Below are 24,510 nucleotides of genomic sequence, written 5' to 3' on the forward strand. Positions count from 1 at the left end.
GGCGACTCACGAGCAGGAAAGTGAAGGATACACTTCAGTTTATGTTTGTTTTTTTAAAGTCATTGCTCCTGTTAAAGGTGTCCTTTTAAGTATATAGGACTAACACTGAGTCGTGCCCTCCCCTCCAGGTGCCGGCCCCCCCGCCCCCGCAGGCAGTGCCGCCGTGTCCCGCACCCCCGCGCCGTCACACACCGAACCCGCAAACGAAACCGAAAGCGGCGCAGGGGCCGGCATAAAGGGGAGCCGGCGCGGCGGCGGCGGCGGCCTGGGAAGGCGCGGAGCGGGCGGGGGACGCGCTCCTCGCTGACACCGAGCCCGACCCTCGGCCGCCCCTGCAGGTACCCCGCGCCCACCACCGTCCTCCAGCGGCAGCAGAGGCGTCCCGGAGTGCCGGGCACCGGCAGCGCGGCGATGGCAGAGGAGTCCCGAGACGAGCGCTTCCTCTACATGATTTCCTGCTTCAGGCCGCGGCTGAAGCAGGTCATCCAGGTGCAGCCGGTGCTGGACCGGCTGCCCTCGCTGAGCCCAGGGGAGAGGGAGAAGGTGCGGGCAGCCGCCCTGCAGCGGGGCGAGGTGGAGGGGGCGGAGGAGCTGCTGCGGGCCGTGGAGCGGGGGCCCCGCGGGTGCGGCTGGTTCCACGAGTTCCTGCAGGCGCTAGAGCACGGCGGCTGCAGCCTGGCCGCCTGCTACGTGAACCCCAGCCTCAGCCAGCTGCCCTCGCCGGCCCAGGAGGCCGACCACGACCTCTGTGTGCACTTGGTGCAGCTGCTCCACAGCACACTGGTGGATAGAATGCAGACCATACAGGTGGCCGAGAAGTGCCTGCAGATGGGCATCTTCCAGGATGACGACCTGGATCGGGTAAGTGGCCCGCCTGCCAGGCTGGGCGCCAGGCAGTGCCACAGACACTGGCTACCCCCAGGAGCTGTGGGACAGATAGGAAGCCACAACTAGAAATGGCCTTGTAAGTGCAAAAATGAAAGGGCAGTACCCAAACTCGGGGGGGGGGGGAAAGAGAAATGGTGCTCCAAGTAAGCCAATGAAGACTGTTGGCAATGGGCCAGCAGGTGGGATGTCAGCTAAAAGCCAGGGAAAGAAAAATGCCGTAAACAGAGAGATAGACTAGGCCAGTGTCTTAACTGGAAGGAATATGGCTTTACTGTTACTTACCGTCTTGCCACAGACTTTAGGCTCTGAAGATCATTGAGTGTCTTCTGGCTGCTGAACCATACCAGGAAGTAGTGATGGCCTATAAACTCCTAGAGAATACTAGGAGTCCTAGTCCTACAGAGTTAAAATAAAGCAAGACCTTCCCTCCCTTTTTTTGCCATGGGTTCACTAAGGAGTATCATGGGAGACAGTGAAGCTGAGCAGAAATACCAGTTTAACAAGACAGAGCAAGTGTTAACCTTTGATGAAAACGTTTGCCAGCATTTACTCCATTTGACTAAGAATGACTTGCCTGGACTAGTGTGAAACTTATTTGGTACCCAAAAAAATGGATACCCTGAAACAGTGTTAGAAGAAGAAATTAAAACAATACTTGCCATGGCAATAAGGGGGAAAGCGGCAAACTAAGGGTAGAACTACATCATATTTGCACTCTGAGCTTTTGCATCCACTTTTTAGGTAGCTTAATGCTCCATCTCAGTGAAATGACAGTCATATATGTAATTCTGCCTGGTGACTGTCAGGTGGCAGTAAGGGCCAGCTACACCCTAAGGGATGGGGAGCCAAGCGTGGTAACACAGCAGGCAGAGACGGGGCCTTTTAGGAGATTGCCAGCTCCATTCCCTGGCAGTGGGTCCACGTGTTCCCCTGGGTCATCTTTTTGCTGCTGGTATTTCCATTAAGCCCTTCATTACCCTTCACAATCCTGCCAGTTTCAAGTCCAACGGCGCCTAGGCTTTCTTAATGTGCTTCTGTATTCCTTTTTGTTTACCTCTCCCTGCTCCTGCTTTCCATGCACTTCCTTTTAGTGTTCAGTCTCAGTCAGGGGTTCCCACTGCTGTGCCTGCCCATTTTCTTTTGTATCAGGATGGGTGATTCTTGAGCCTCAAGAAAATTGCCCTTGAGGACTGCACACCTGTCTCAGGCTGGTTTGCTTTTGGGATGGTCATTTTGTTCCTAATGTGATCACACGTCAAGTTCTGCTCGTGATAGCCTTGGGACACTTTTCCACAGCCACTTCGAGGGCAGTAGCCACTTTCTAGAGGCTTAGCTATTGTATCTTTAAGTGGGAATTGAGATGATGAAGCCAGAGTTTAAGAAGGGAAATGTTCCTTTTTATGTATGTGGTCATGTTACACATTAAGTCTGAGCTCTGGTAAGATGTATGACATCACTTCTGCTTAAACAGGGTTGCATTTTCCCTAAACCAGTGTGAACACCAATTATTATTCCACAATAGTAATAATTATAATACAGTGGTTATTATTATAACCATTGTCCAGTACTACCAGTCTCTCCAATTAAATTTCAGGTCTCATAAGTTATATATACTACCTGAAACCATATGGGATAAACATGAGGTTGGACAAAACTGCAGTAAGGTCTCTTCTGATGAGTGGCAGCCCCCCTGTATATCTTTATTTCTAAGTATGTTTTAATGATGACAGGGAAATGCTTTTGTACCTATACTATTCTTACTGACTTCCCCGTGCCATTTCAAAAGTCTGTCTCAGGGTTGTGGGTTTTTTATTTTCTCCAGATCCACACTGTTACTGACAATCGTGGGAACAGAGATGGTGCAAGGGAGCTATTGAGCAGAATAGTGCAGAAGAAAGACTGGTTCTCTCCTTTTTTGATTGCTCTGCGTGAAACCCAACATGGAAGCCTTGCAGATGATTTAAGCGGAAATACAGGAGGTTATCTTATTTCACTAGTACTAATGTGTGGTTTTTTTATATCTCTTTTATGTACTGTTACTTAGGAAGCAATGCAGGGATCTCACCGTATTGATTTCGCTGTGACACTGAGACTAATGCTTTCATTTTTATGGGGATTTCAAAATCAAGTTATTTAACAGCTTATTCAATAGATTCTTAAACACTAAAAATCCTTACTAAGCAGTATCAGCATTATAATAATACGCACGTAGTTGTAATTAAACTAAATCCTTACCTTCTATAACCCATTGGTTTTCAATGTGATGTTTTTATAGTAATTCATAAAAAATATTCTGAAGATTAATTTGAACAAACAAACCTTTTCTGGATTTCTCCTTCAACAAAAGCATTAGTGTTTCCTTTATAGAATGGTTTACAAATACATACAGCATTTTAAAGTACACTGCAGTATGTCTCCTTGGGGATAAGATATTCATAAGTCTCAAGACATTGTATAAAATTTACTATAAATCATAGAAGAAACTAATAGATTATTTACAGAAATGAAACTAAAAGAGCTATAGGTTTTTGGCTACTACTTTTTATTCCTGTACAATGATTACAATGTTGTAAAATTATCCCAGTGTTCCCCTGGATTCTACAATATGAAAAAGGAAGCAGCCCCCAAATACTCTATCCCTTGTTTTTTACTGAGCTCCACATATGTTTTACAAGATTTTTGAGACTAAATCTTTTTAACAAATTTCCCATTTAGCAGCTCCAGCCTTCTCGCTTGAGGAGCTCACCAGAACTACGTCTCTGTAGTTGCTGCATATTGGACAATGCATTGATTGGGATAAGAGGGGTGTGAAGGTGTCTCTTCCAGTTGAGGACAGGAATCAACCTGTCTTCTGCCAGATGCAGATAAGCAGCTGCCATATTTGAGCATGCAGTTCAAAGATGGTTGAGTGTTCCAGTCTGCAGGACAAGACCAACCAAGTTAGAGCCTCAGAAGACCTGAATGGAAGTCAGATGCTGGGAATAGCTCAGAAGCTACTGTGGTCCTAACTTTCATTTTGTGTTGCAGCTTTGTCAGGCTTAAATTCTTGTCTTTGTACTTTGCTATCAGTAAGGTAAACAAAGTAATAAAATATTAGCAAATACGCAAATTATTAAAATTCTTTTCATATTTTTCTTTTCAATTCTTTTCAAATTTTGAATTTCTGAATTTTCATATAGGGAAAAACTTAAGTTTAATTCAGTTATTTGATGCAATACTGAATGAATGCATTTATTCCACAGTTTCTCAGAGATCTTGGGAAATGCAGGCTCTAAAAGAAACTGTACAATTAATAGGTAAAGCAGGAATTGTGTTGCTTTTACCAGAGGATAAGAAATTTTCCATATACACAGTCCTGTACGTGTGTAGGTATGTGAAGCGTATGATTGCGGTAGCATCCACTGATACAAGGTCATAGACAGGAAACACTAAGAACAGGTTCCTTGGGTACCTTGGAAGGAGAAGAGTGGTGCTACGTTTTATCACTCCAGGTTGATTGCCCATGATTTGTTACAGTAAAATACGTTGTTATTAGCAGATTCTAAAAAATGAATCTTGAAATACATTAAATCTATTAATTTCTTTAAATTTAATTTCTAATTGCGGAGTAATTGAGTTCCAAATCTGGAAAACCCTGAAATGCAGTCTTACACAGTTTTTGTAAAAAATGTTTATCATTTATTGAACAGCGTTTTTTGCCTTTGGAACCTGCCTAGTTCTACATGAGTCTAATAAAAATAAAAGAACAGGGAAGTCAAAGAGAAATTATTTCTGTATTTGAAATAAGTTAAAGAAATGGAGGAAGGAAAACATTTTGTGAAAGCTCTCTCAGGTTTTCTGTTTTATGGGCAAGTTTTGAAGTCCTGCTGTAAGGTACTTCCGTTTATGAGCTTACAGGACGAATAGAATTGAGAAGGTAGGAAACATGGTCTAGTCCACAAATTCAATTCTCAGATCTTTATAGTGACTGCAAATATTTGAGATTTATGACCACCAAGTTTCTTAATAAATATTCATAAAAACATCAAATTTCGAAACTGTAAAGTTTAAGTCAAGACCAAGACCATATGTTGTGCTATTATGTGCATGATGAATCCAGGTTAGTTCTATGTTTTCTGTGCTGCACACTAAAAGAAATTAAATGTTTTACAGTGCCGTGGAATTTCTATTTATTTTCTAGGAACAGAGAATAGACAAAATGAGATGAAGAACGGTACAAACGAAGCAACAGAAGTTACAAGCGAACCAGGATATGCTGTAGTGGAGGATTTGAAACAGCAAGAAAATGTGAATGATAGTTTCAGCAGTGAGAACAGTGTATTGGAAACATCTCTTCGAAAGAATTCTGTAGTTTCAGGTATGTCCACTCACCGGTATTTTGTGCTGGTACCAGTTAAACTTTAGTAACTGCAAGTAACTGAGAGAACGTTCTTGGTGCATTAGCTCCCATCTTGCTCAAAGATTCAGGAATGTATGGTACTGTCGAGGTGAAGGGAATGAATGGAAAAAGTAAATCTTGATGTTTTGGAAACAGTAGATTCAATTTCTTCCTATGAATTGCCAGCAGTAGCAATTTTAAGGGTCAGATCTGCAAATTTGTTCAGTTCAAAGAGTTGCTCTAGGACAAGAATATGTTGTCATACTTGAACTCATTAATCTGAAAGGTAAGAGCTGGTTCAGAAACCAATTTGTTAGCACACTACAGAATGGTTTAAGAGGACACGGCCGAAAAATCTGTAGCACGGTATGTGCAGCCTTCATGTAGATATTTTCTGTATCCTTGTTGTAGTGATGATGTTTTATCTACTATGGGCTGCTTAATTTTCCTATAACTGAGCAACATTAATGATCTTCCTTTCCTCTTAAATAGCACTTTTAACAACTTTGTATTATTATTTTTTAATTTACTGTGTGAAGAAATGAGTCCTTTTCACACATATTTAATATTGTTAATTAAAAATATTAATGTTATTAAATGAATACTGTATTTCAGACCTATTCATGGTAGCTTTATACTATCCAATGAAAACATTAGGTTTACATTGACAACTCCTCCCAGTGTTGACAAAGTTTAAATCAAGAGGAATGTTTCTGTACCGCTATAACTGCAGCTGTATTAAGTACTTCTTTCTATACTGGAAAATATTTTTGGTTTTGGTAAGTCATTGAGTGCTGTCCAACAAGTAATTTTACTGTTTATTTTAAGGATTTATATTTACAGAGCATCAAACAACCTTTGTCACTTACATCACATGCTCAGAAGTACATTTTTAGTACAAATTTTTAGAAATTGTTGTGGCCTGGTTTTTTTATGGATCCACTTTTAAAAATGTGCCCTGGGAGATGATGAGCAACAGAAATTACCAGCAACAATTCCTAGACATAGCTGGGAACCAATGATTTAAACATATGCTGTATGATTATGGAACCATTCGTATGTGTTACAAGTTCAGATGGAGCTCAAACAATAGTTCCAACTGAGATAAATCCTGCCTGAAATTATTCTAATGGGCTTACTCAGCCACAGGAGTAAGACAGCTAAGGCTGCTCTTTTTTTATCAAACATGAATAAATAAAAAAAAAATTGGCTCTGAAAACTGCAGCCTTTCAGTGTGCAACAGGAGTAGGCTATTTCTCATTTAGCATGATATTAACAGCATATCACAATGTTTTGTAGCAAGTAGTGAATTATTAACTACAGCAAAAATATCAACTTGGTTTTCCTGGATTAGAACATAATTTGGCAGTATAAAGAAGAGGTGCCAAATATTTAACGATGATTCAGAATGGATCAGATTGAGTTATCCTCACTCTTAGTTAGGATCCTTTCAAGGCAAGGCTAAGTCTTTTAATTGTAGCCTCACTGAGGCTGGATTTTCATTGCTGTTAGCCTGATCTTTTGCCTGACTCTTTTCAGGTTGAAGGTTACAGATAACTAGATCTATCAGCTATTAACTAGCCTGCTGCAAGCTAATTCTAGCTGAAAACTATGGTCTCTTCAGCACTGAACTGTACTGAAATTAATAGACAGTGGGTATTAGCAGTTTGTGCAGTTGAGTGGATCTGTTCAGTGAAATGGTGCTAAGGGTGTACGTACTACATGAGTTCTGGCAGTTTGGTTCAGATTGAATTCAGTCTCTTATGGACTGTATGCCTGCAAGTGTCTGGAACACATCTCATTTGGTTTCAGATGACAGGAGTTCATTTCTTCTGATCCAAACCAGCTCTGTGATATGAACCAAAGTAGTGTAAATGGGGACAATTGACAGATTCACTGTAAATGTGCACTTCTGAGTTGAACTAAGCCAGCAGTGTAAATGCAATGTAGCAAGGGCTGCCAGGAGACAATGCTGTGTGAAGATGGCTGTAGAGGAACTGGCTCACATTCAGCCATCCTGAAGTGTGGTAAGCTTTGATCCCTATGCACTTGTACACACAGACTTAACTGCACTCAAGTCTTCTTGCATTTCCATCCTTTCTTAGGATCTTGTAAGACTATTTTTAGACCTGGCAGCTGAAAATACAACTGGAGCCCAGATTCTACTTCCAAGTAGGCTGGGAACCCACCTAATTTGCAATTTGATGCTGTCAAGTGTTGTCAGTTTTGCAGTACACTCCCACCATTCCTTCATGTATTGAGAGGGACAAATTTCAAGGAGAAAGAAGCTTTTTCAAGTCACTTGAAATTACTGCAATTTTCATTGTATTTAAAGCTTCCTCTGACCCTTTTATTGGAGTAGCTGAGACAGAGGGAATCAGAAGATATGAGGGCAGTACCATCATAAAGACAGAGTAGAAACAGATAACTTAGCCTAAGAGAAAACTAGAGAGAAATTGTGCATGGAAAAACACAGATAAGAAACTGCACACACAAAAAAAAAACCAACACAAAACCAGTTAAGTTTGCAAGGTCTGAAGTAAAACACTTGGATTAAGGCTACAGTTACCTGTATAAACAACACTTTAAATAAATAGCAGCTCTGTTTTTCAAGGCCTGTTTCATAAAAAGAAGTTGATTGGAACAAATAATTACACTGTAATTAACTGGAGATTTCAATAAAGTCTTACAAAATGTCCCTTAATGCTTCAGATTAGAAAAACTGCCCATTAGTTTGAAAGGAGGACCAGTTTTAATAGCCTGTTTATATTGTGGTCCTTCATTTATATTTTCTGATGTTTGAAACTTATTCTATGACATAATGTAGCACAGGACAAGAAAGAAAGGCTTTTTTAGTTAATATTGCATAGATCCTTTTTTTTTCATTGCATTGTGTTGCCTTTATACTTATTAGTCAGTGCAAAGTGACTGAAAAATCTTTCTGTGGAATATACTGCGTTACAATGTGCAAGTAGCACTGTAAGGGAAGACTAGTGAAAGTGATGAAAACAGCTGTTAGAATATCAGCTCTTTTGTGTTCATTGTTTTGGAAAGGCTTACTGGGTTTTTTTAATTTTATTTTAAAATAATTTAAGAAAGTTGCCACAGTTTAGAGATAGAACATTATTCTATTCACCTTTCATTTGGAAGATGAGTAATTTGCATTTAACTTCACCGCTTGACGTTTTCTGTGGAGAGATTGTTTTGTAATGCACGCTGCACATTGTAATTCAGATAATTATGTACAAAACAGTTTGTGAATGCATATTCTGTGCTGCATATACATCTTTCAGTAGGTCATTTTAGTTGGGAGACCACATGGAATAGATACATAGAATTTCAATTTTGTCCTCACTTTCTTATCTGCATGGATTCCTAGAAAGTGAAAACAAGAGATAAGTGTCATCTTCATAGCTGGAATTCCCACTAATGCTACTTAATAGTTTGTCACAGGTCTTTGAACAGGGATTATAACTGGTGAAGTTTTCTTCTTTTTTCAGCACAATGCTGTCTTTTAATGTGATATTAAATTCATGCTATTATATAATATTAGGGAAATTTTATATAAATCAGGCTTCTGCTGTGAATATATCTTTTAAGAGCCTTTCTGTTAATTGCATTGATTCTAGGAGACTAGGCTATTAATTTAGGTGCTTAAAGTCTTTAATGCCCTTGCCCATCATAACACTTCCTACAGATGGTGGAGATTAATAGTTGGATCAAATTCTGAGGTTTGTATGGAGTAAATTATGAAAACTGTAGGACAGCAAGACAGAAGTTTGCATCGCTTTTCGTGGTTATGTTAGAAAAACTAAATAAAGACTTAAACAAATACCTACTCCTAGTGGTAGCTAAGGTATTTTCATGTCAGTTGTCTGTCCTATACTTGTTCTGTGAAATAGCAGGTTTGTTTCTGTTATTCATTCACCTTTCAAGGAGAGCAAAACTTGCATAAAGGAAAGTCAAAGCTTCATATTTTTACTGAACACAGACTAGTTTAATTTCCACCTCACTTACCAAGATTTTGTAGTGTACATTTCAGGAGTACCATTCTAAGACACTATACCTTCCGTTCAGTTCTAAACTGTCATTCACAACATCTATTTTGCTTTATGAATTATTTGTTGGGGATAATACGGATATGGACCATAATGGGATATTATGGAAAAAAATGTGAAAAACTTGATAGGACACAAGCTCACAAGATAATTAAGCAAAACTTGATAGGGGACAAATTCACTAGCTAGTTCAGCAAAACATAGGTCAAGGCTATTATTCTGACTGATTTCTTATGCACACTATGAGCTCAGTTGCAGGTAAGCTGAAAGTGCAGGGTGAAGCTGTTTGCAGCAGATTTTTCCAGAAGAACTGTGTATCTCTTCAGATATTAAAAGGACTGAGTTTGGAAAATCTAGCAACTTGTTCACTTGTGACTGAAAAAAAGTCAGTGTAATACATTGATTGCCCAGCAGAGGGAGAGCTTAACATTAGAATATCTACAGTAAACTGTCAGATTTCTGTGGCAGTGTCCAAGTCTTCTATTGGGTGTAACAGGATTGTCGGTCTCTGCTTTTATTTGCAAACAGTTTGGAAGATTTAATAATTCCTCTCTACTTTTATTTATCTGGGAACTATGGTTTACTCTTTTCATGTTACATGAAGAAACCCTTGCTTTAAAATAAATTGCAGCCTTGGTTTTGATTTTCTTCTACTACAGATATAAGTCATACGGCTTACAGGGAGTAAGTCTTCAACTTGCCAGCAGAGCTGTGTATCCAGTAGACCAACATGTTTTTCTTTCTTTTTTTTTTGGCTCTTCACCCCTCTGAAAAGATACAGTAAAATAGGACTAGAGAGGATCATGCAGGTGGTCATGTCTGGACCCTTGCTTTCAAGCAAACAGAACAATAAATCACGACCCACATTGCCGTACCTCTGCTATGTTTTGGATTTTCATCTTCCACTCCATGTTTTATTCCAGAAGAAAATTAATGGCATTGTTCGCAGTTTTTCTTTACCTAAGAAAAATTTTAATAAAGGACATTATACCTCAGCCATCCCTGCCAGATATTTGTCTAGCCTATTTTAACAACTTAGGGAGAGAGCAAACAATATGCGTTTGCTATTTATATTTGTATAGCAAATATACAAAATTACATTTGTTTGTGTTTTTCATTTAGAGTCAGATGTCTCCATAGAAGATGGAAGTGTCAGTAACTTGAATGAAAACCTGGGACAGAGCTGTACAACCAGTGATTCAGGTATGTTTCCCTTCTGTTACTTAGTAATTTGAAATTTTAGTTATTTAGTAACTGTTATATAGTAAGTGGAGACCAGTGCCCAGTGGCGTTCCTCAGGTGTCAGTATTGGGACTGGTGCTGTTTAACATCTTTGTCGGCAACATGGACAGTGGGATTGAGTGTGCCCTCAGCAAGTTTGCCAACAACACCAAGCTGAGTGGTACAGTCCACAGGCTGGAGGGAAGGGATGCCATCCAGAGGGACCTTGACAGGCTTGAGAGGTGGGCCCGTGCGAACCGCATGAAGTTCAGCAAGGCCAAGAACAAGGTCCTGCATGTGGGTCGGGGCAATCCCAAGCACAGATACAGGCTGGACGGAGAATGCATTGAGAGCAGCCCTGAGGAGAAGGACTTGGGGGTGATGGTTGACGAGAAGCTCAACGTGAGCTGGCAGTGTGTGCTTGCAGCCCAGAAAGCCAGCCATATCCTGGGCTGCATCAAAAGCAGCGTGGCCAGCAGGTCAAGGGAGGTGATTCTGCCCCTTTACTCCACTCTCATGAGACCCTACCTGAAGTACTGCATCCAGCTCTGCAGCCCCTAACATAAGAAGGACATGAGCCTGTTGGACTGAGTCCAGAGGAGGGCCATGAAGATGATCAGAGGGCTGGAGCACCTCTCCTGTGAACACAGGCTGAGAGAGTTGGGCTGGTTCAGCCTGGAGAAGAGAAGGCTCTGGGGAGATCTTATAGCAGCCTTCCAGTACCCGAAGGGGGCCGACAGGAAAGCTGGAGAGGGACTTTTTACAAGGGCATGGAGTGATAGGATGAGGGGTAGCGGTTTTAAACTGAAAGACTGTAGATTTAGATTAGGTATTAGGAGGAAATTCTTTACTGTGAGGGTAGTGAGACACTGGAATAAGTTGCCCAGAGAAGTTGTGGATGCCCCTTCCTTGAGAGTGTTTAAGGCCAGACTGGATGAGGCTTTGAGCAACCTGGTCTAGTGGTAGATGCCCCTGCCCAACCCAAACCATTCTATGAATTGCAAAATAAGCTCTGGAGGGTAAGCACTCTGTGAATAGGCTAGAACAAAAATCCATGGAAGGCTTTTGCTGTGAACTCTAGTTCACAGTATTTAGATGCCAGACTTCCTCTTATTTTGTTGGAAATCTGGACTTAAGTCCCAGCCCCAAAAGAGCTGATTTACTGAGATTGTTTGAATAAATGGTCAGTGATGCAGAATGATAGAATCACATAGGCTGGAAGTCACATAGGCTGGAAGGGACTTCCAGAAGTCATCCAGTGCAGTCGCCTGTACAGATATTCATAATGCTGCCACATATATGCACTTCTTTTGCTCTCAGAGAGCATAGGCTAAGTGAGAGGGAACAGGACATGCTTTAGAGGCATCTGAGGGTGAGAAGAAGCATTTCCAGGGTACCTGCAGAACAGTAATGAAGGTCCACTTTGGACCTAAGTAATTTGGTAGCCCTGTTTGTAAAAGCAACCGCATCAATGGAGGTTACTATCTGCAGACCTTTGCAAATCTCACATTTAAACATATGTGAAAGCTTTAAATATAGTTTTAAACTAAAATTGGACTGTGTTTACATAATACTTTGCAGACAGATATGAACTTGCTATGTATATACTCTGAGCCCAATTAAACACTACTGTTGTAAAAGACGTCCCAATTTTTTTTTCCTTCAGTTTTTTAATCTTAGGCCTCAGGCAGAACGAATTTGCAGCTGTCCACCATGGTGAACAGCCTGTGTTTGCCTACACAGAATTCAAGAGGAACCAGTTACCTTTTGGAATCTAGACTTTATAAAGTTTGTGCTGGGACTGTGTCTTGTGCAAGGGCTAGAAACAAATCTGGGTACCTTTCAGGCCAGCTCTGCCTAATAAAGCTAGTATTAGATCAGTAAAGTCAACATAAATGTTATATTTCATATGCCTGCAAAGTGCTTACTATAAATGCTTTTAAAGTAGTTTCAAGCTTTTTAAATATTAAAATCCATGTATTTTGTAAGTACACAGAAAATTCAGGATACCTCAGATCTAAATTGCTACCCTATAGCTAGGATTTTAGTCTATGTATTGCTAACTCTGAAGAACGTACTTTGTGCTTCTGCATCAACTGAGGTGACTCATCAGTCACACTGTATTTTTTTTCCTCACTGTGTCACATGAAATGTCTGGGCACAGAAACTGTTCTGTAGACAGTCACACTATATCAGTTGGTCAGGCTACTGGTATGTGGCAGCACATATATATGTATGGCCTGATCCTTTAAAATTCCTGAAAAATCTCCCATTAAGTAAATTGGGCATTGGCTATGTCCAGTAGTCCAGTCACTGCAGTTATGTGAAGAATGCAGAATAGATTTTCTTCCCAATGTTTACTTGCTATATGTTCTGTTTACATGTAGGCTTTAAAAACAACTAGTTAAAATGTTCTAAAAACTTTCATGCTTTTTAATCATGCCTAGTAAACTCAGTGAGAGCAACAATGAGAAAAAAAGCTACGGAGATACAGATGAACTTTGTGATATTTATGGATTTTATAATTCGAAACTTTGCAGTAAGGCTGTTGTATTAACAGAGATGTTTGGATAGCATCTTACTGTACTGACGTGATTTGGATTTTAATGCAGATAATCATGTGGATTTAGTCACAGTTTTCTGTGCAAGGATCATTTTACATTTAAGAAAAATGGTGAAATTAGGACAATAGAAGAATAATTATCATGTTTCTTTCAGCCCAGAGCAGCAATTCATGAGCCTTGTACAAAGGCAGACAACTTCCCTAAAGTTATACTGTGCACAATGAAAATTCTTTAATGAAATCGTATTCTGTGAAGAAACTCCTGTATTAGCCTTTATATGAACAGGGCTGAGGAAGCTAGGAGAGAACTAAGTTAAATATTTTTTAGGCCTGGACAGTTAATTGAGGATGTTAAGGAACTGAGATTTAACCAAACAGATGGGTGATAAAGTGCTAGTTTCAATATGATTGAACTATTGAATTTAGCCAACCAGAAAGCAAACAACGTTCTTCCTTAAAAGAGAGTAGTAGAAGTCAGATAGGTAACAGCAAGTACTCTCTGGTGTGAATTTCCCTGTGTTCCAGGTAGTACTGTACTCACACTAAAAGGCTAAACAAGCAAAAAACACTTAAGAATGGCATTCGGATGTTTCCATCAGCAGTATTTTATCAAGCTTCATTACTTTTTGTTAGTTTAATTTTATTTAATGGAATCGGGGATACCAGAAAAATACACTTATTTTGTGTATAATGTATCAGTGATAATAAAATCCTCATGATTTTTCATTTAATGGTATCATCAGTAAATAAAACTTGTGTTTTTTCCTTCATTTTAGTCTAGCAGAATGAATTTGTGCCTTTTCTTCACTGAGGACAGTTAATGCTTGGAGGGTGATTTAAGCATATCTGTAGGAAAAAAAAAAAAAGCCCAAAGCCCCATTGAAATAAATCCTTCTGATATTAATATATATAATTTCTGACTTGATAAATATATGTAAACTCAAGAGACTTGATATGCTTTTCTTACTGCCTGAAATAATGCAACAGCATTTTTCCACTTTTAACTTCCATTGCATTTTATATGATAGATGGAAGGTTTTGGCCTTCAGGTGGCAAATGTATATGTCTTTTTAGTGAACAGCTCGATTGCATTATGTATGAGTCAGTCTGGAAGCAGCGTGATATACCATGAATAGGTGTGATACATTCTACAGTGAGCTCTATCTTGTATGGGCAATTGAATTTTCTTATCTATTTGATCTTTATACTTTATAACTCCCTTCATCATTTTTAAGTGGTCCCTATCTCTTTTTCTTTCTATGGCTCCATCCTTTTTTTTCATCCTCTGGGAAGTATTTAAAAAGGTAGCTCACTTGCAACCAAATAAATTTCAGTACTGATGAAAGAGAACGTCACATAAGATTGGCTAGATTATAAATACTGCAGCTCTGAACACAACCTTTGTCGGTCCAAGTGCTACTGAACGGTATCATTTGAATTCATGCATAATAATAGTCATGTCAACATAGATGGGTGAAGACATACTGTGGCTTATACCACCTGCCCTCATTAGTGACTGGATGAAAGCAGTTCTGATCCAGAGTTGCACAGGTCCAGAGAGCAGCATTGCCTATGCTAATATGCTCTGTTTGTGTTTACTCAGAAGATGCTTCTGATAGTAAATTAGAATTTTTCCCTCTGACATTTGTTCAATATTCTGATAAATGTTGTATGCCTCCTGTTTGATACTTATATTTCTTTGAACCCTTAGATGAAGCTGAAATGGAGAGCAGAGCTTCACCTGAGCCAGATCTGATCCTGAGAGATTACCAGATGGAAGTTGCAAAGCCAGCACTGAATGGGGAGAATATTATAATATGTCTCCCTACAGGCAGTGGTAAAACCAGAGTGGCTGTTTACATTACCAAAGATCACTTGGATAAGAAGAAAAGAGCGTCAGAGCCTGGAAAAGTTATAGTACTTGTTAATAAGGTATGTTGGTCCATTTTTTAAAAAACAGTATTTTTCGAACCTCATGCACTGTTAATATACAACTTGTAAAATGAATAAAAACACATTTCTCGGCTTCTCCAGATGTGGCTATATTTAAAGGCATACAGCTCTAGACCATCATCTCCATTGCACCATCATCGTGGTGCAAGCATGAATGATTTTAGTTTACCCCAGTGCAAGTGCAAATTGCCCCAATAACCATATTATTGGAAAAAGTACAATTTCATGTTAGAATAAATAGAACTAAAATAATATTTTTAAAAATAAAAATATTATTCACATTCTGTGTTTGGATTTGGTAATGAAGGCCACCTAATGACTCTCACAGTAGTTAGGGAATATTCTGTGAGATTTTCTGATAATTGCTGTAACTTTTACAGTTCAATTTAGCATATATAATCATCTATTGTAATATTAAAATATAGAAATACATTTAAGAATTTTATTAAAAGAATAAAAGATATCCATATCCTCCTATGAGAACAGAATTGATAGAATGTTATAAGCTCAGTTAAAGAGCCAGAGCATGCATGGTTTGTTTGTTCTTTCTAAGGCACAGTTAAGCCAAAGTTCTTGGGACAAAAAGGATTTGTGGGAGCAGTTGGAGGGGAAGGGTTGGGTTAGGGATTTTTAGTGCTTGGGGTTTTTTTGTGTGTTTGGTGGGGGTTTTTTTAATCCTACCCTGCAGTGAATAAGGGGATGTTTGCTTTTTTTAAAAAAGTATCTTTTGCACAAAGCATATGTTCACCTAACATTTCTGGCAAACAGGCACGTATTTTTACTCCTATGTATGCTCTGGTTTAAATTCTTTGGAAACTTTTATTCAGGTACCGTTGGTAGAACAGCATTTACGAAAGGAGTTTAGTCCATTCCTGAAGCCTTGGTATCAGGTTATTGGTTTAAGTGGCGATTCTCAGCTGAAAATCTCATTTCCTGAAGTTGTCAGAAGAAATGATGTCATCATCAGTACAGCACAGATCCTTGAGAATTCACTGCTAAATGCAGCCAAAGAAGATGAAGAAGGGGTCCACTTATCAGGCAAGTTTTTAATTCTGAAATTTTTAGAGAAGGGCTAAAAGTGTGTCTCTGTTCTGCAAAAATTGCAGAGTAAAAATCTGCCACATTCAGTAGTTAATGTTTTTTCAGCTGACTGGTTTTATAAATGCAAGCTGTACTCTTGAGAGTCAAAACCAGATCTTAGTTAATCAGCATGCAGTTTTTTCAAGCCAAATTAGACTCTTAAATTTAATTTGTACTAAATATTTGTTATGCTTCCTATTTTATCTAGCTCAAGCACAACTTCATGCAAATGCAGCCATACTGGTTCCACTTTCCAAGCTTGGTACAGCATTGAATTATATCACATAGGAGCCATAGACAGGATGAGAAAAAAATTACAAAAACTCAAATGTAGTTGATAGTTTGAGAAATGCAATGGAACACAAGATAAAAGCCAATCTGTTATAAAAGTTGTATTCTTTAAACTCTTAACCATTTTGCTAACGTACAGAGATACGGTTACTTATAACTATATCTCTCTGAGGCTGGCAGATATAATGGTCTCCTAAAATGGATTAAGGAAGTTGAATAAAACAAAAGATACAAGACGAGTCACAGAATCACAGAATGTTAGGGATTGGAAGGGACCTCGAAAGATCACCTAGTCCAATCCCCCTGCCGGAGCAGGATTGCCTAGACCATATCACACAGGAACGCGTCCGGGCGGGTTTTGAATGTCTCCAGAGAAGGAGACTCCACAACCTCTCTGGGCAGCCTGTTCCAGTGTTCGGTTACCCTCACCGTAAAGAAGTTTTTCCTCATATTTATGTGGAACCTCCTGTGTTCCAACTTGCACCCATTGCCCCTTGTCCTGTCAAGGGATGTCACTGAGAAGAGCCTGGCTCCATCCTCATGACACTTGCCCTTTACATATTTATAAACATTAATGAGGTCACCCCTCAGTCTCCTCTTCTCTAAGCTAAAGAGACCCAGCTCCCTCAGCCTCTCCTCATAAGGGAGATGTTCCACCCCCTTAATCATCTTCGTGGCTCTGCACTGGACTCTCTCTAGCAGTTCCCTGTCCTTCTTGAACTGAGGGGCCCAGAACTGGACACAATATTCCAGATGTGGCCTCACCAGGGCAGAGTAGAGGGGGAGGAGAACCTCTCTTGACCTGCTAACCACACCCCTTCTAATACACCCCAGGATGCCATTGGCCGCCTTGGCCACAAGGGCACACTGCTGGCTCATGGTCATCCTGCTGTCCACTAGGACCCCCAGGTCCCTTTCCCCTACGCTGGTCTCCAACAGGTCTGCCCCCAACTTGTACTGGTACATGGGGTTGTTCTTGCCCAGATGCAGGACTCTACACTTGCCCTTGTTATATTTCATTAAATTTCTCCCCGCCCAACTCTCCAGCCTGTCCAGGTCTCTCTGAATGGCTGCGCAGCCTTCCGGTGTGTCAGCCACTCCTCCCGGTTTTGTGTCATCAGCGAACTTGCTGACAGTGCACTCTATTCCCTCATCCAAGTCATTAATGAATATATTGAATAGAAGTGGTCCCAGTACCGACCCTTGAGGGACTCCGCTAGACACAGGCCTCCAACTGGACTCTGTCCCATTGACCGCCACTCTCTGGCTTCTTTCCTTCAGCCAGTTCACAATCCACCTCACTACCCGATCATCCAGACCACACTTCCTCAGTTTAGCTGCGAGGATGCTGTGGGAGACCGTGTCAAACGCTTTACTGAAATCGAGATAGACCACATCCACAGCTTTACCATCATCTATCCACCGGGTAACATCCTCATAAAAGGCTATCAAGTTGGTAGAGCATGACTTCCCTTTGGTGAAGCCATGCTGAGTGCCCCTAATGATCCCCCTATCCTTGATGTGCCTAGAGACAGCATCAAGAACAAGTTGTTCCATCACCTTTCCGGGGATGGAGGTGAGGCTGACCGGTCTATAGTTACCCGGGTCTTCCTTCTTGCCCTTTTTGAAGACTGGAGTGACATTCACTTTCCTCCAGTCCTCAGGCACCTCTCCCGTTGCCCATGACTTAGCAAAGATGATGGAGAGTGGCCTAGCAATGACTTCCGCCAGCTCCCTCAGCACCCGCGGGTGCATCCCATCAGGGCCCATGGATTTATGGACGTCCAGATTGCTTAATTGGTCCCTGACCCAGCCCTCATCTACCAAGACAGATTCCTCCTCTATCCTGACTTCTTCTGGGGCCTCAGGGGTCCAGGGCTCCTCAGGACAGCCTCCAGCAGTATAGACAGAGGCAAAGAAAGCATTCAGTAACTCCGCCTTCTTTTTATCCTCTGTCTCCAGGGCCCCCACCTCATTCATCAGTGGGCCTACATTGCCTCTAGTGTTGGCTTTACCTGCAATGTATTTGAAGAAGCCCTTTCTGTTGTCCTTGACCTCTCTTGCAAGGTTTAATTCCAAGGAGGCCTTAGCTTTCCTAATTGCCTCCCTACATCCTCTGACAACAGACTTATATTCCTCCCAAGTGGCCAGCCCCTCCTTCCATGATCTGTACACCCTCTTCTTCCACTTGAGTTTGCCCAGCAGTTCCCTGTTTAACCATGCAGGTCTCCTGGTACCCTTCCTTGACTTCCTACTTGTTGGGATGCTCTGATCTTGAGCTCAGAAGGAGCAGTCCTTGAATGCTAACCAACTATCTTGGGCCCCCTTACCTTCTAGTACCCTGTCCCATGGGATTTCCCCTAGCAATTGCTTGAAAAGGCCAAAGTTGGCCCTCCTGAAGTCCAGGGTTGTGATTCTGCTAGCTATTCTGTTCCTGCCACATGAGATCCTGAACTCTACCATCTCATGGTCGCTACAACCAAGGCTGCCCTCAACCTTCACCTCTTCAACCAGACCCTCCTTGTTAGTGAGGATAAGATCCAGCAGCGCTCCTCTCCTAGTTGGCTCATCCACCATTTGCATCAGAAAGTTATCATCAATGCACTGGAGGAACCTCCTGGACTGAGGATGGCTGGCTGAGTAGGCCTCCCAGCAAATATCAGGGTAGTTGAAATCCCCCACAACAACCAGGCCCTGTAATTGCGAGACTGCTCTCAGCTGCCTGTAGAAGGCCTCATCACCCTCCTCATCCTGATCCGGTGGCCTGTAATAGACACTCACAACAGTATCACCCCTGCCAGCCTGCCCCTTAATTCGCACCCACAAACTCTCAACTCGCTCCTGATCCGCCCCTGGACAGAACTCAATACATTCTAGCTGCTCACTCACATAAAGAGCAACTCCACCACCTCTCCTTAGCGGCCTGTCTTTCCTGAACAAGACATAGCCATCCATGACCACATTCCAGTCATGCGAGGCATCCCACCAAGTCTCTGTAATTGCCACTAGATCATAGCCCCCCGACCGAACACGGATTTCTAACTCCTCCTGTTTATTCCCCATGCTGCGTGCATTGGTGTACAGGCATTTCAGGGAGCGAGCTGAGCACACCGATTTCACCCCAGGGGGATGGGAGGCCTCCTGGTCTGCCTCAACACTAGAGCGTTGCCCCAGCGGTGCAAGCCCAGCTACTATCCCATCCCCCTTCGAATCTAGTTTAAAGCTCTCGAATGAGCCCTGCTAATTCCTGTCCCAGAACCCTTTTGCCCCTACGACATAAACCTTTCCCATGTATTACCGTCACGCCTGGTGTCTTATAGAACCAGCCATTATCAAAGAACCCAAAGCCCTGCCTGTAGCACCAGTCTCGTAGCCAGGCGTTAATAGAGAGAATCCTACTATTCCATCCCACGTCATCACCTGAAAATGGAAGGACGGAGGAGAAAACAACTTGTGCCCCAGACTCTTTCACCAACCGTCCTAGGGCCTTGTAGTCTTTCTTCATCCCCCTCAGACTACGGGATGCAGCTTCTTCCCCACCTGTCTGGAAGATGAGCAGGGGGTAGTAGTCTGTGGCCTTCACCAGGTTGGGGAGTTGCCTGGTGATATCCCTGATTCGGGCCCCAGGCAGGCTGCAGACCTCCCTGTGATGGGGGTCAGCTCTGCATATTGGGCCCTCAGATCCCTTTAGGAAGGAGTCTCCAACCACTAAAACTCTTCTCTTCTTCCTTGTGGAGGAGGTAGCTATACGCCTGTCAGGTTTTTCTGACTGTGGTGGGACCTCTGATATAGGTTGCCTCTCCACCACATCCCCATTGGACCGGCTGTATTCCACTAGGGCTTCATATCTATTGCTCAGAGGCACCTGTGGAGGCAAGGTAGGCAAGGAGGACACTCGCCTTTTGCCATGGCCATAGACTTGCCTCCACTCACTCCTCTCCTCTAGGTTATTGTTCTCCTCTAGGTTATTGTTTTCCACCTGAGAGGGGCAGAGTACAGGGGTCCCTCGATCCTGGGAGCTCTCCGGCAGGTGCTCCCATTTTTGTTGCAGGGAAGGCAGAGCCTGGCTCCACCAGTCTATCTCCATTTCAGCCTCCCGAATGCTCCTAAGCCTTTCTACTTCGGCTTGAAGCCTTTCAACCTGGCTTTGCAGCTGTGCCGCTCGGTCGAGCGGATCATCTACTTGCTCACAGCGCACACAGCCCCCTGTCACCACAGAGACGCTGAAGCATTCCCTGCAGCCTGCGACCTGCACCATCGCCTCCTTCCGTGGGAGCTCTGTCTGGGTTCCCACATCCATTTTGGTCTTCTTCCGCCGGGTAGATACCATTGTTCTTTCACTGAGCTGGGAAATACCTGTTGGTGACACCCCTGGTTCACAGCTCCTTGGCACCTTCCTCGCCTTGTGCACTGGGAGGGAGTCAGCGCCCTCCCCCAACAAGCTGCAAACAGCTGTGGCCTCCCCTGCCCTGGGACACACCCAGTCACTGCTGAGTCTCTCCCCTCTGAGCAGGGACTAGTCCCTGTCCTCCCAGAGGCTCTTTATCACCCAATCAACAGGGAGTGGTGCATTTAAATCACCCGCGGTGCCTCCAGCTACGCCCCCTCCTCCCCTGATTCGTTGCCGGGAACCTCCGGGTCCGGGGTGGGGGGGGAAAGCAGGGGAAGCAGCTCGGGGCTGATGCTCGGGGCGGGGGGGGGCGGGCGCGGCGGGCGCGGGGCGGGCTCGGGGGGGGGGGCCCAGAGTACGAAAACCGCCCGGTTAAGCCCGATGTCGCCTTCGCCCCCGCACTAACCTCAAGTGGCTGTCGCTGCTGCTGCCGCTGTCAGCTCTTTGATGAGATGAGGTAAAATTGTTTGCCCAGAATACTAAAGTGGCAGATACCTGTGGGAGATCAGAAAGGAAATGGTATTATCTGCCAGTGACGTACAAATAATGGAATAGCCCATGACTTCAGCTCCAGGATTTGGGCTGCAGTGACTCTCCTCTGTGAGATGTTAACTTCTCCCTCTATCTGCACGGAGTCAACTTTTTTAGATGGGGCAGGATGTAGCTGAGGGGAGAGCTATGATATTCAAAATAATGTATCTGAGATAAAAGAAGTACTTGTCTGGGTGTTACAGAGACAGCAGAGAAACCTGAGGGGCCAGTCTGTGTCCATCAGTGCCTAGTGCTGACTGGAGTACTATGTGATCCAAACTAACTTCTGCAGAGCCACTTGGGTACCTCAGAATTGCCTCCTCTGCTTCAGAATGCCTTTTTATTAACCTGGGCAGAGTACCAGAGATTTTCTTATACTTACTTCCTTTCCACTGCACCTAAGTTAATAAACCTTCCCAAATCCGAATCATTTGGGAATGCCATGTAGAGGCACCTGAACATTTCTACAGGAACTGCTGACCTGATTAGAATGGGGCTGTCTCCCAACCAGCTTGTGTAATGAAGTGTTTTTTTGAATGGGTTTCACACCTTGCAAAGTTTCCTTTATAAGGAGCTATATTTTTTCCAGAACCGAGGTGGTCCTGCAAACAGGTCTGTGTTTCCTTGCTATTACACCTGTGCTAGTAAGTTCAGCTGGACCAAAGCCAAGCAAGCCTCAACAGAGCCAGTTCCATTTTTATGGCTATGACTTGATTAACTCATAGCCTATATAAACAATCCAATTAGTTATAAGTCTATTAATTAATATAATATAATTATATTTAATATAATTATATAATATATTAATATATATTATTAATATATATATTATATATATTATATATATTAATAATAATATATATAATAATATTATAATAATATAATAATATTATTATAATATAATAATAATATATAATAATAATATATATTAATATATTATATATATTATATATATTAATATATAAATATATATAATAATATATATTTTAAAATATAATATAATTAATAAATTAGTTATAAGTTATAAGTTATATTCCTAATTTCTGTTCAGACTTTTTTCATGTGTTTCCACAGAGGTCTGCATTACATGTAACATGGAATTCCAGCCTCAGTGAAATGGAGGGGCTCTCTTAACTGCATCTTTCCAAATGTTTATCCTCTTTACCAAGGGCTGAAGTCACTGTGTGAACTTTCTAAAAGTTGTATATCACTTCCTTAGTAGAAGCACATCTCTCCTGGTGGGTTAGGTTCTTCCTGAGTAATGCTAGGAATATGCATCACAGAGATGATGGTCAAAATCAAAGGGAGTAATTTCATGTTGGCAAAATAACTGAGAAACTGCCAGCACTGCTTCTGAAGTCTTGCAATATGTAGAAATCTTAGAAATAAATAGAAATTTAGGTTTGAAACCACATCACTGCAGTCCAAACTGGCTTCCTGAACCACGTGTGTGAAGACAATCAGATTTCCCCAGTGACATGGAGCACTAGTTTGCTTTCCTAGCCGTAGTGTTTGGTTTAGCTTTTAGATAAAATTTCCCTTGTTCAGTCTCCACCTTTCTTTAGGTTCTCAAAGACAGAAGTTACATGATATTTTCTCCAGCAGAAAGGCTGACTGAGAATGTTCTAGCTCTCTCTTAGTTTCCAACTTTGGTTGCCAGTTGTGCAGACTCATTTGTAGTGATGCAACAATTTGAGCATACCAATATGTAAACAAGACCATGGAAATTGTTTGTATTGAAAAAAAAAAGAGTTTAATCCTGATCATTTCAGTGATCTACTTTATAGTCATTTCCACAAACATCTGTCAAATTGTAGGAAACAATGTTGAATTAGAGAGTTATTGGCCAGCTGGGGAAGAGTGGGAGCTCCACAAACCAGTTTTGCTGCTAGAGAAATGTTCATGAGTCTTTCAAATCAGAACCTTGACATATATGTCACTGGCTTCATATGCAGATAGATTAAAGAGATGTTTTCTATGTTTGTGAGTAATTTAAAACAAACAAAAAATATTCTTAATTTCCCTTATTGTGTAGTGCTTTACTTGTTGCATGTAAATATGATCTGACTAAAAAAGCACATAATACCTGTCTGAATCTTCATCATCTTCCTCCACTACAAAAGAGAGATGATTGGTAGTTCTCCCACCATCTGTTCTTTCCAATGACATCCATAAAGTAATACAAATATTTTAATTGGACAGGAATAGGGAGGAAATCTCTGTGTTGCTATAAAATGGAAGCATATTTTGATCAGGGCAGGCCTTTCTAGAATGTCTGAAAGGCTTCTAACGTGTCATGCATCTTCTCATAAACAAACAGTATGTAGTTTGTCAGATACAGTTATGGATATAAAAGATAGGCTTGAGTTAAACTATGGTATGTTCTTACCACTGGTTATTAAAAATATCTCTCTGAAATTCTTTGTACCATCAGATTAGTTTTGCAAAAATAGAGAAGCTTTTTACATTACGTGAAACGTAAAGCTACTTGACACATCAGGACTGCAGCAAAGATTCCAAAGTCCACTAAATATATACAGCTTCTATCCACGCCTTCCTCCAGCACTACAAATTTCCTAATACGTTAAGGCTCAAAAAAACTGACGAGTTCTCTTCAACAGGGTCCTTACCTGTAAGAAGACTTAGTCACACAAATTCTACATCTGAAAGAAAATTAATCATTTTAGGGGTCTCTTTTTTTTTTTTTCCAGATTTTTCACTCATCATTATCGATGAGTGTCATCACACTCAAAAGGAAGGTGTCTACAACAATATAATGCGACGTTACTTGAAAGAAAAGATGAAGAACAGGAAGCTGGCAAAAGAAAACAAACCACTGATCCCACAGCCTCAGGTTCTGGGACTTACAGCCTCACCTGGTGTAGGAGGTGCAACATCCTACTCAAAAGCTGAAGAACATATTCTGAAAGTAAATAGCCCTCACACTTGTAAACCATCAAAGGGATATTGTCTTGTTCAAGTAAAACTTTTAAAGTCAGTGTTAGGCTCCAAATATATAATCTGATTTTTTTTTTCATGTGTACATGGGAGTTCAGCTCACAGCCATTCAGCAAATTGACCCATTAAAAATTAATGGAAATCCATGTACAAATAAAGGTTACTTTACAGGGAAGGAGGGTTACTGAAAAGGGAAGTA

At 41.5% G+C, this 24,510-nt stretch overlaps 1 protein-coding gene across 2 annotated transcripts in view; it reads left to right on the plus strand.

The window, feature by feature from the left end:
• The first annotated feature begins 311 nt into the window (after nucleotides 1-311).
• IFIH1 (interferon induced with helicase C domain 1) overlaps nucleotides 312-24,510 on the plus strand; it is a 34,355-nt gene continuing 10,156 nt past the window's right edge. Inside the window, exons 1-7 of one of the 2 annotated variants that reach the window (XM_068407316.1) lie at nucleotides 312-861; nucleotides 2,711-2,867; nucleotides 5,069-5,245; nucleotides 10,447-10,527; nucleotides 14,820-15,040; nucleotides 15,889-16,099; nucleotides 24,065-24,282. In XM_068407316.1, the coding sequence (XP_068263417.1) occupies nucleotides 412-861; nucleotides 2,711-2,867; nucleotides 5,069-5,245; nucleotides 10,447-10,527; nucleotides 14,820-15,040; nucleotides 15,889-16,099; nucleotides 24,065-24,282 (1,515 nt within the window). In that variant the 5' untranslated portion in view covers nucleotides 312-411. The remainder of the gene's footprint in view (nucleotides 862-2,710; nucleotides 2,868-5,068; nucleotides 5,246-10,446; nucleotides 10,528-14,819; nucleotides 15,041-15,888; nucleotides 16,100-24,064; nucleotides 24,283-24,510) is intronic. The other variant, XM_068407317.1, reaches the window with a different exon arrangement.

The sequence above is a fragment of the Nyctibius grandis genome, chromosome 9 (genome assembly GCF_013368605.1).
Source record: "Nyctibius grandis isolate bNycGra1 chromosome 9, bNycGra1.pri, whole genome shotgun sequence".
Classification (NCBI taxonomy): Eukaryota; Metazoa; Chordata; class Aves; order Nyctibiiformes; family Nyctibiidae; genus Nyctibius; species Nyctibius grandis.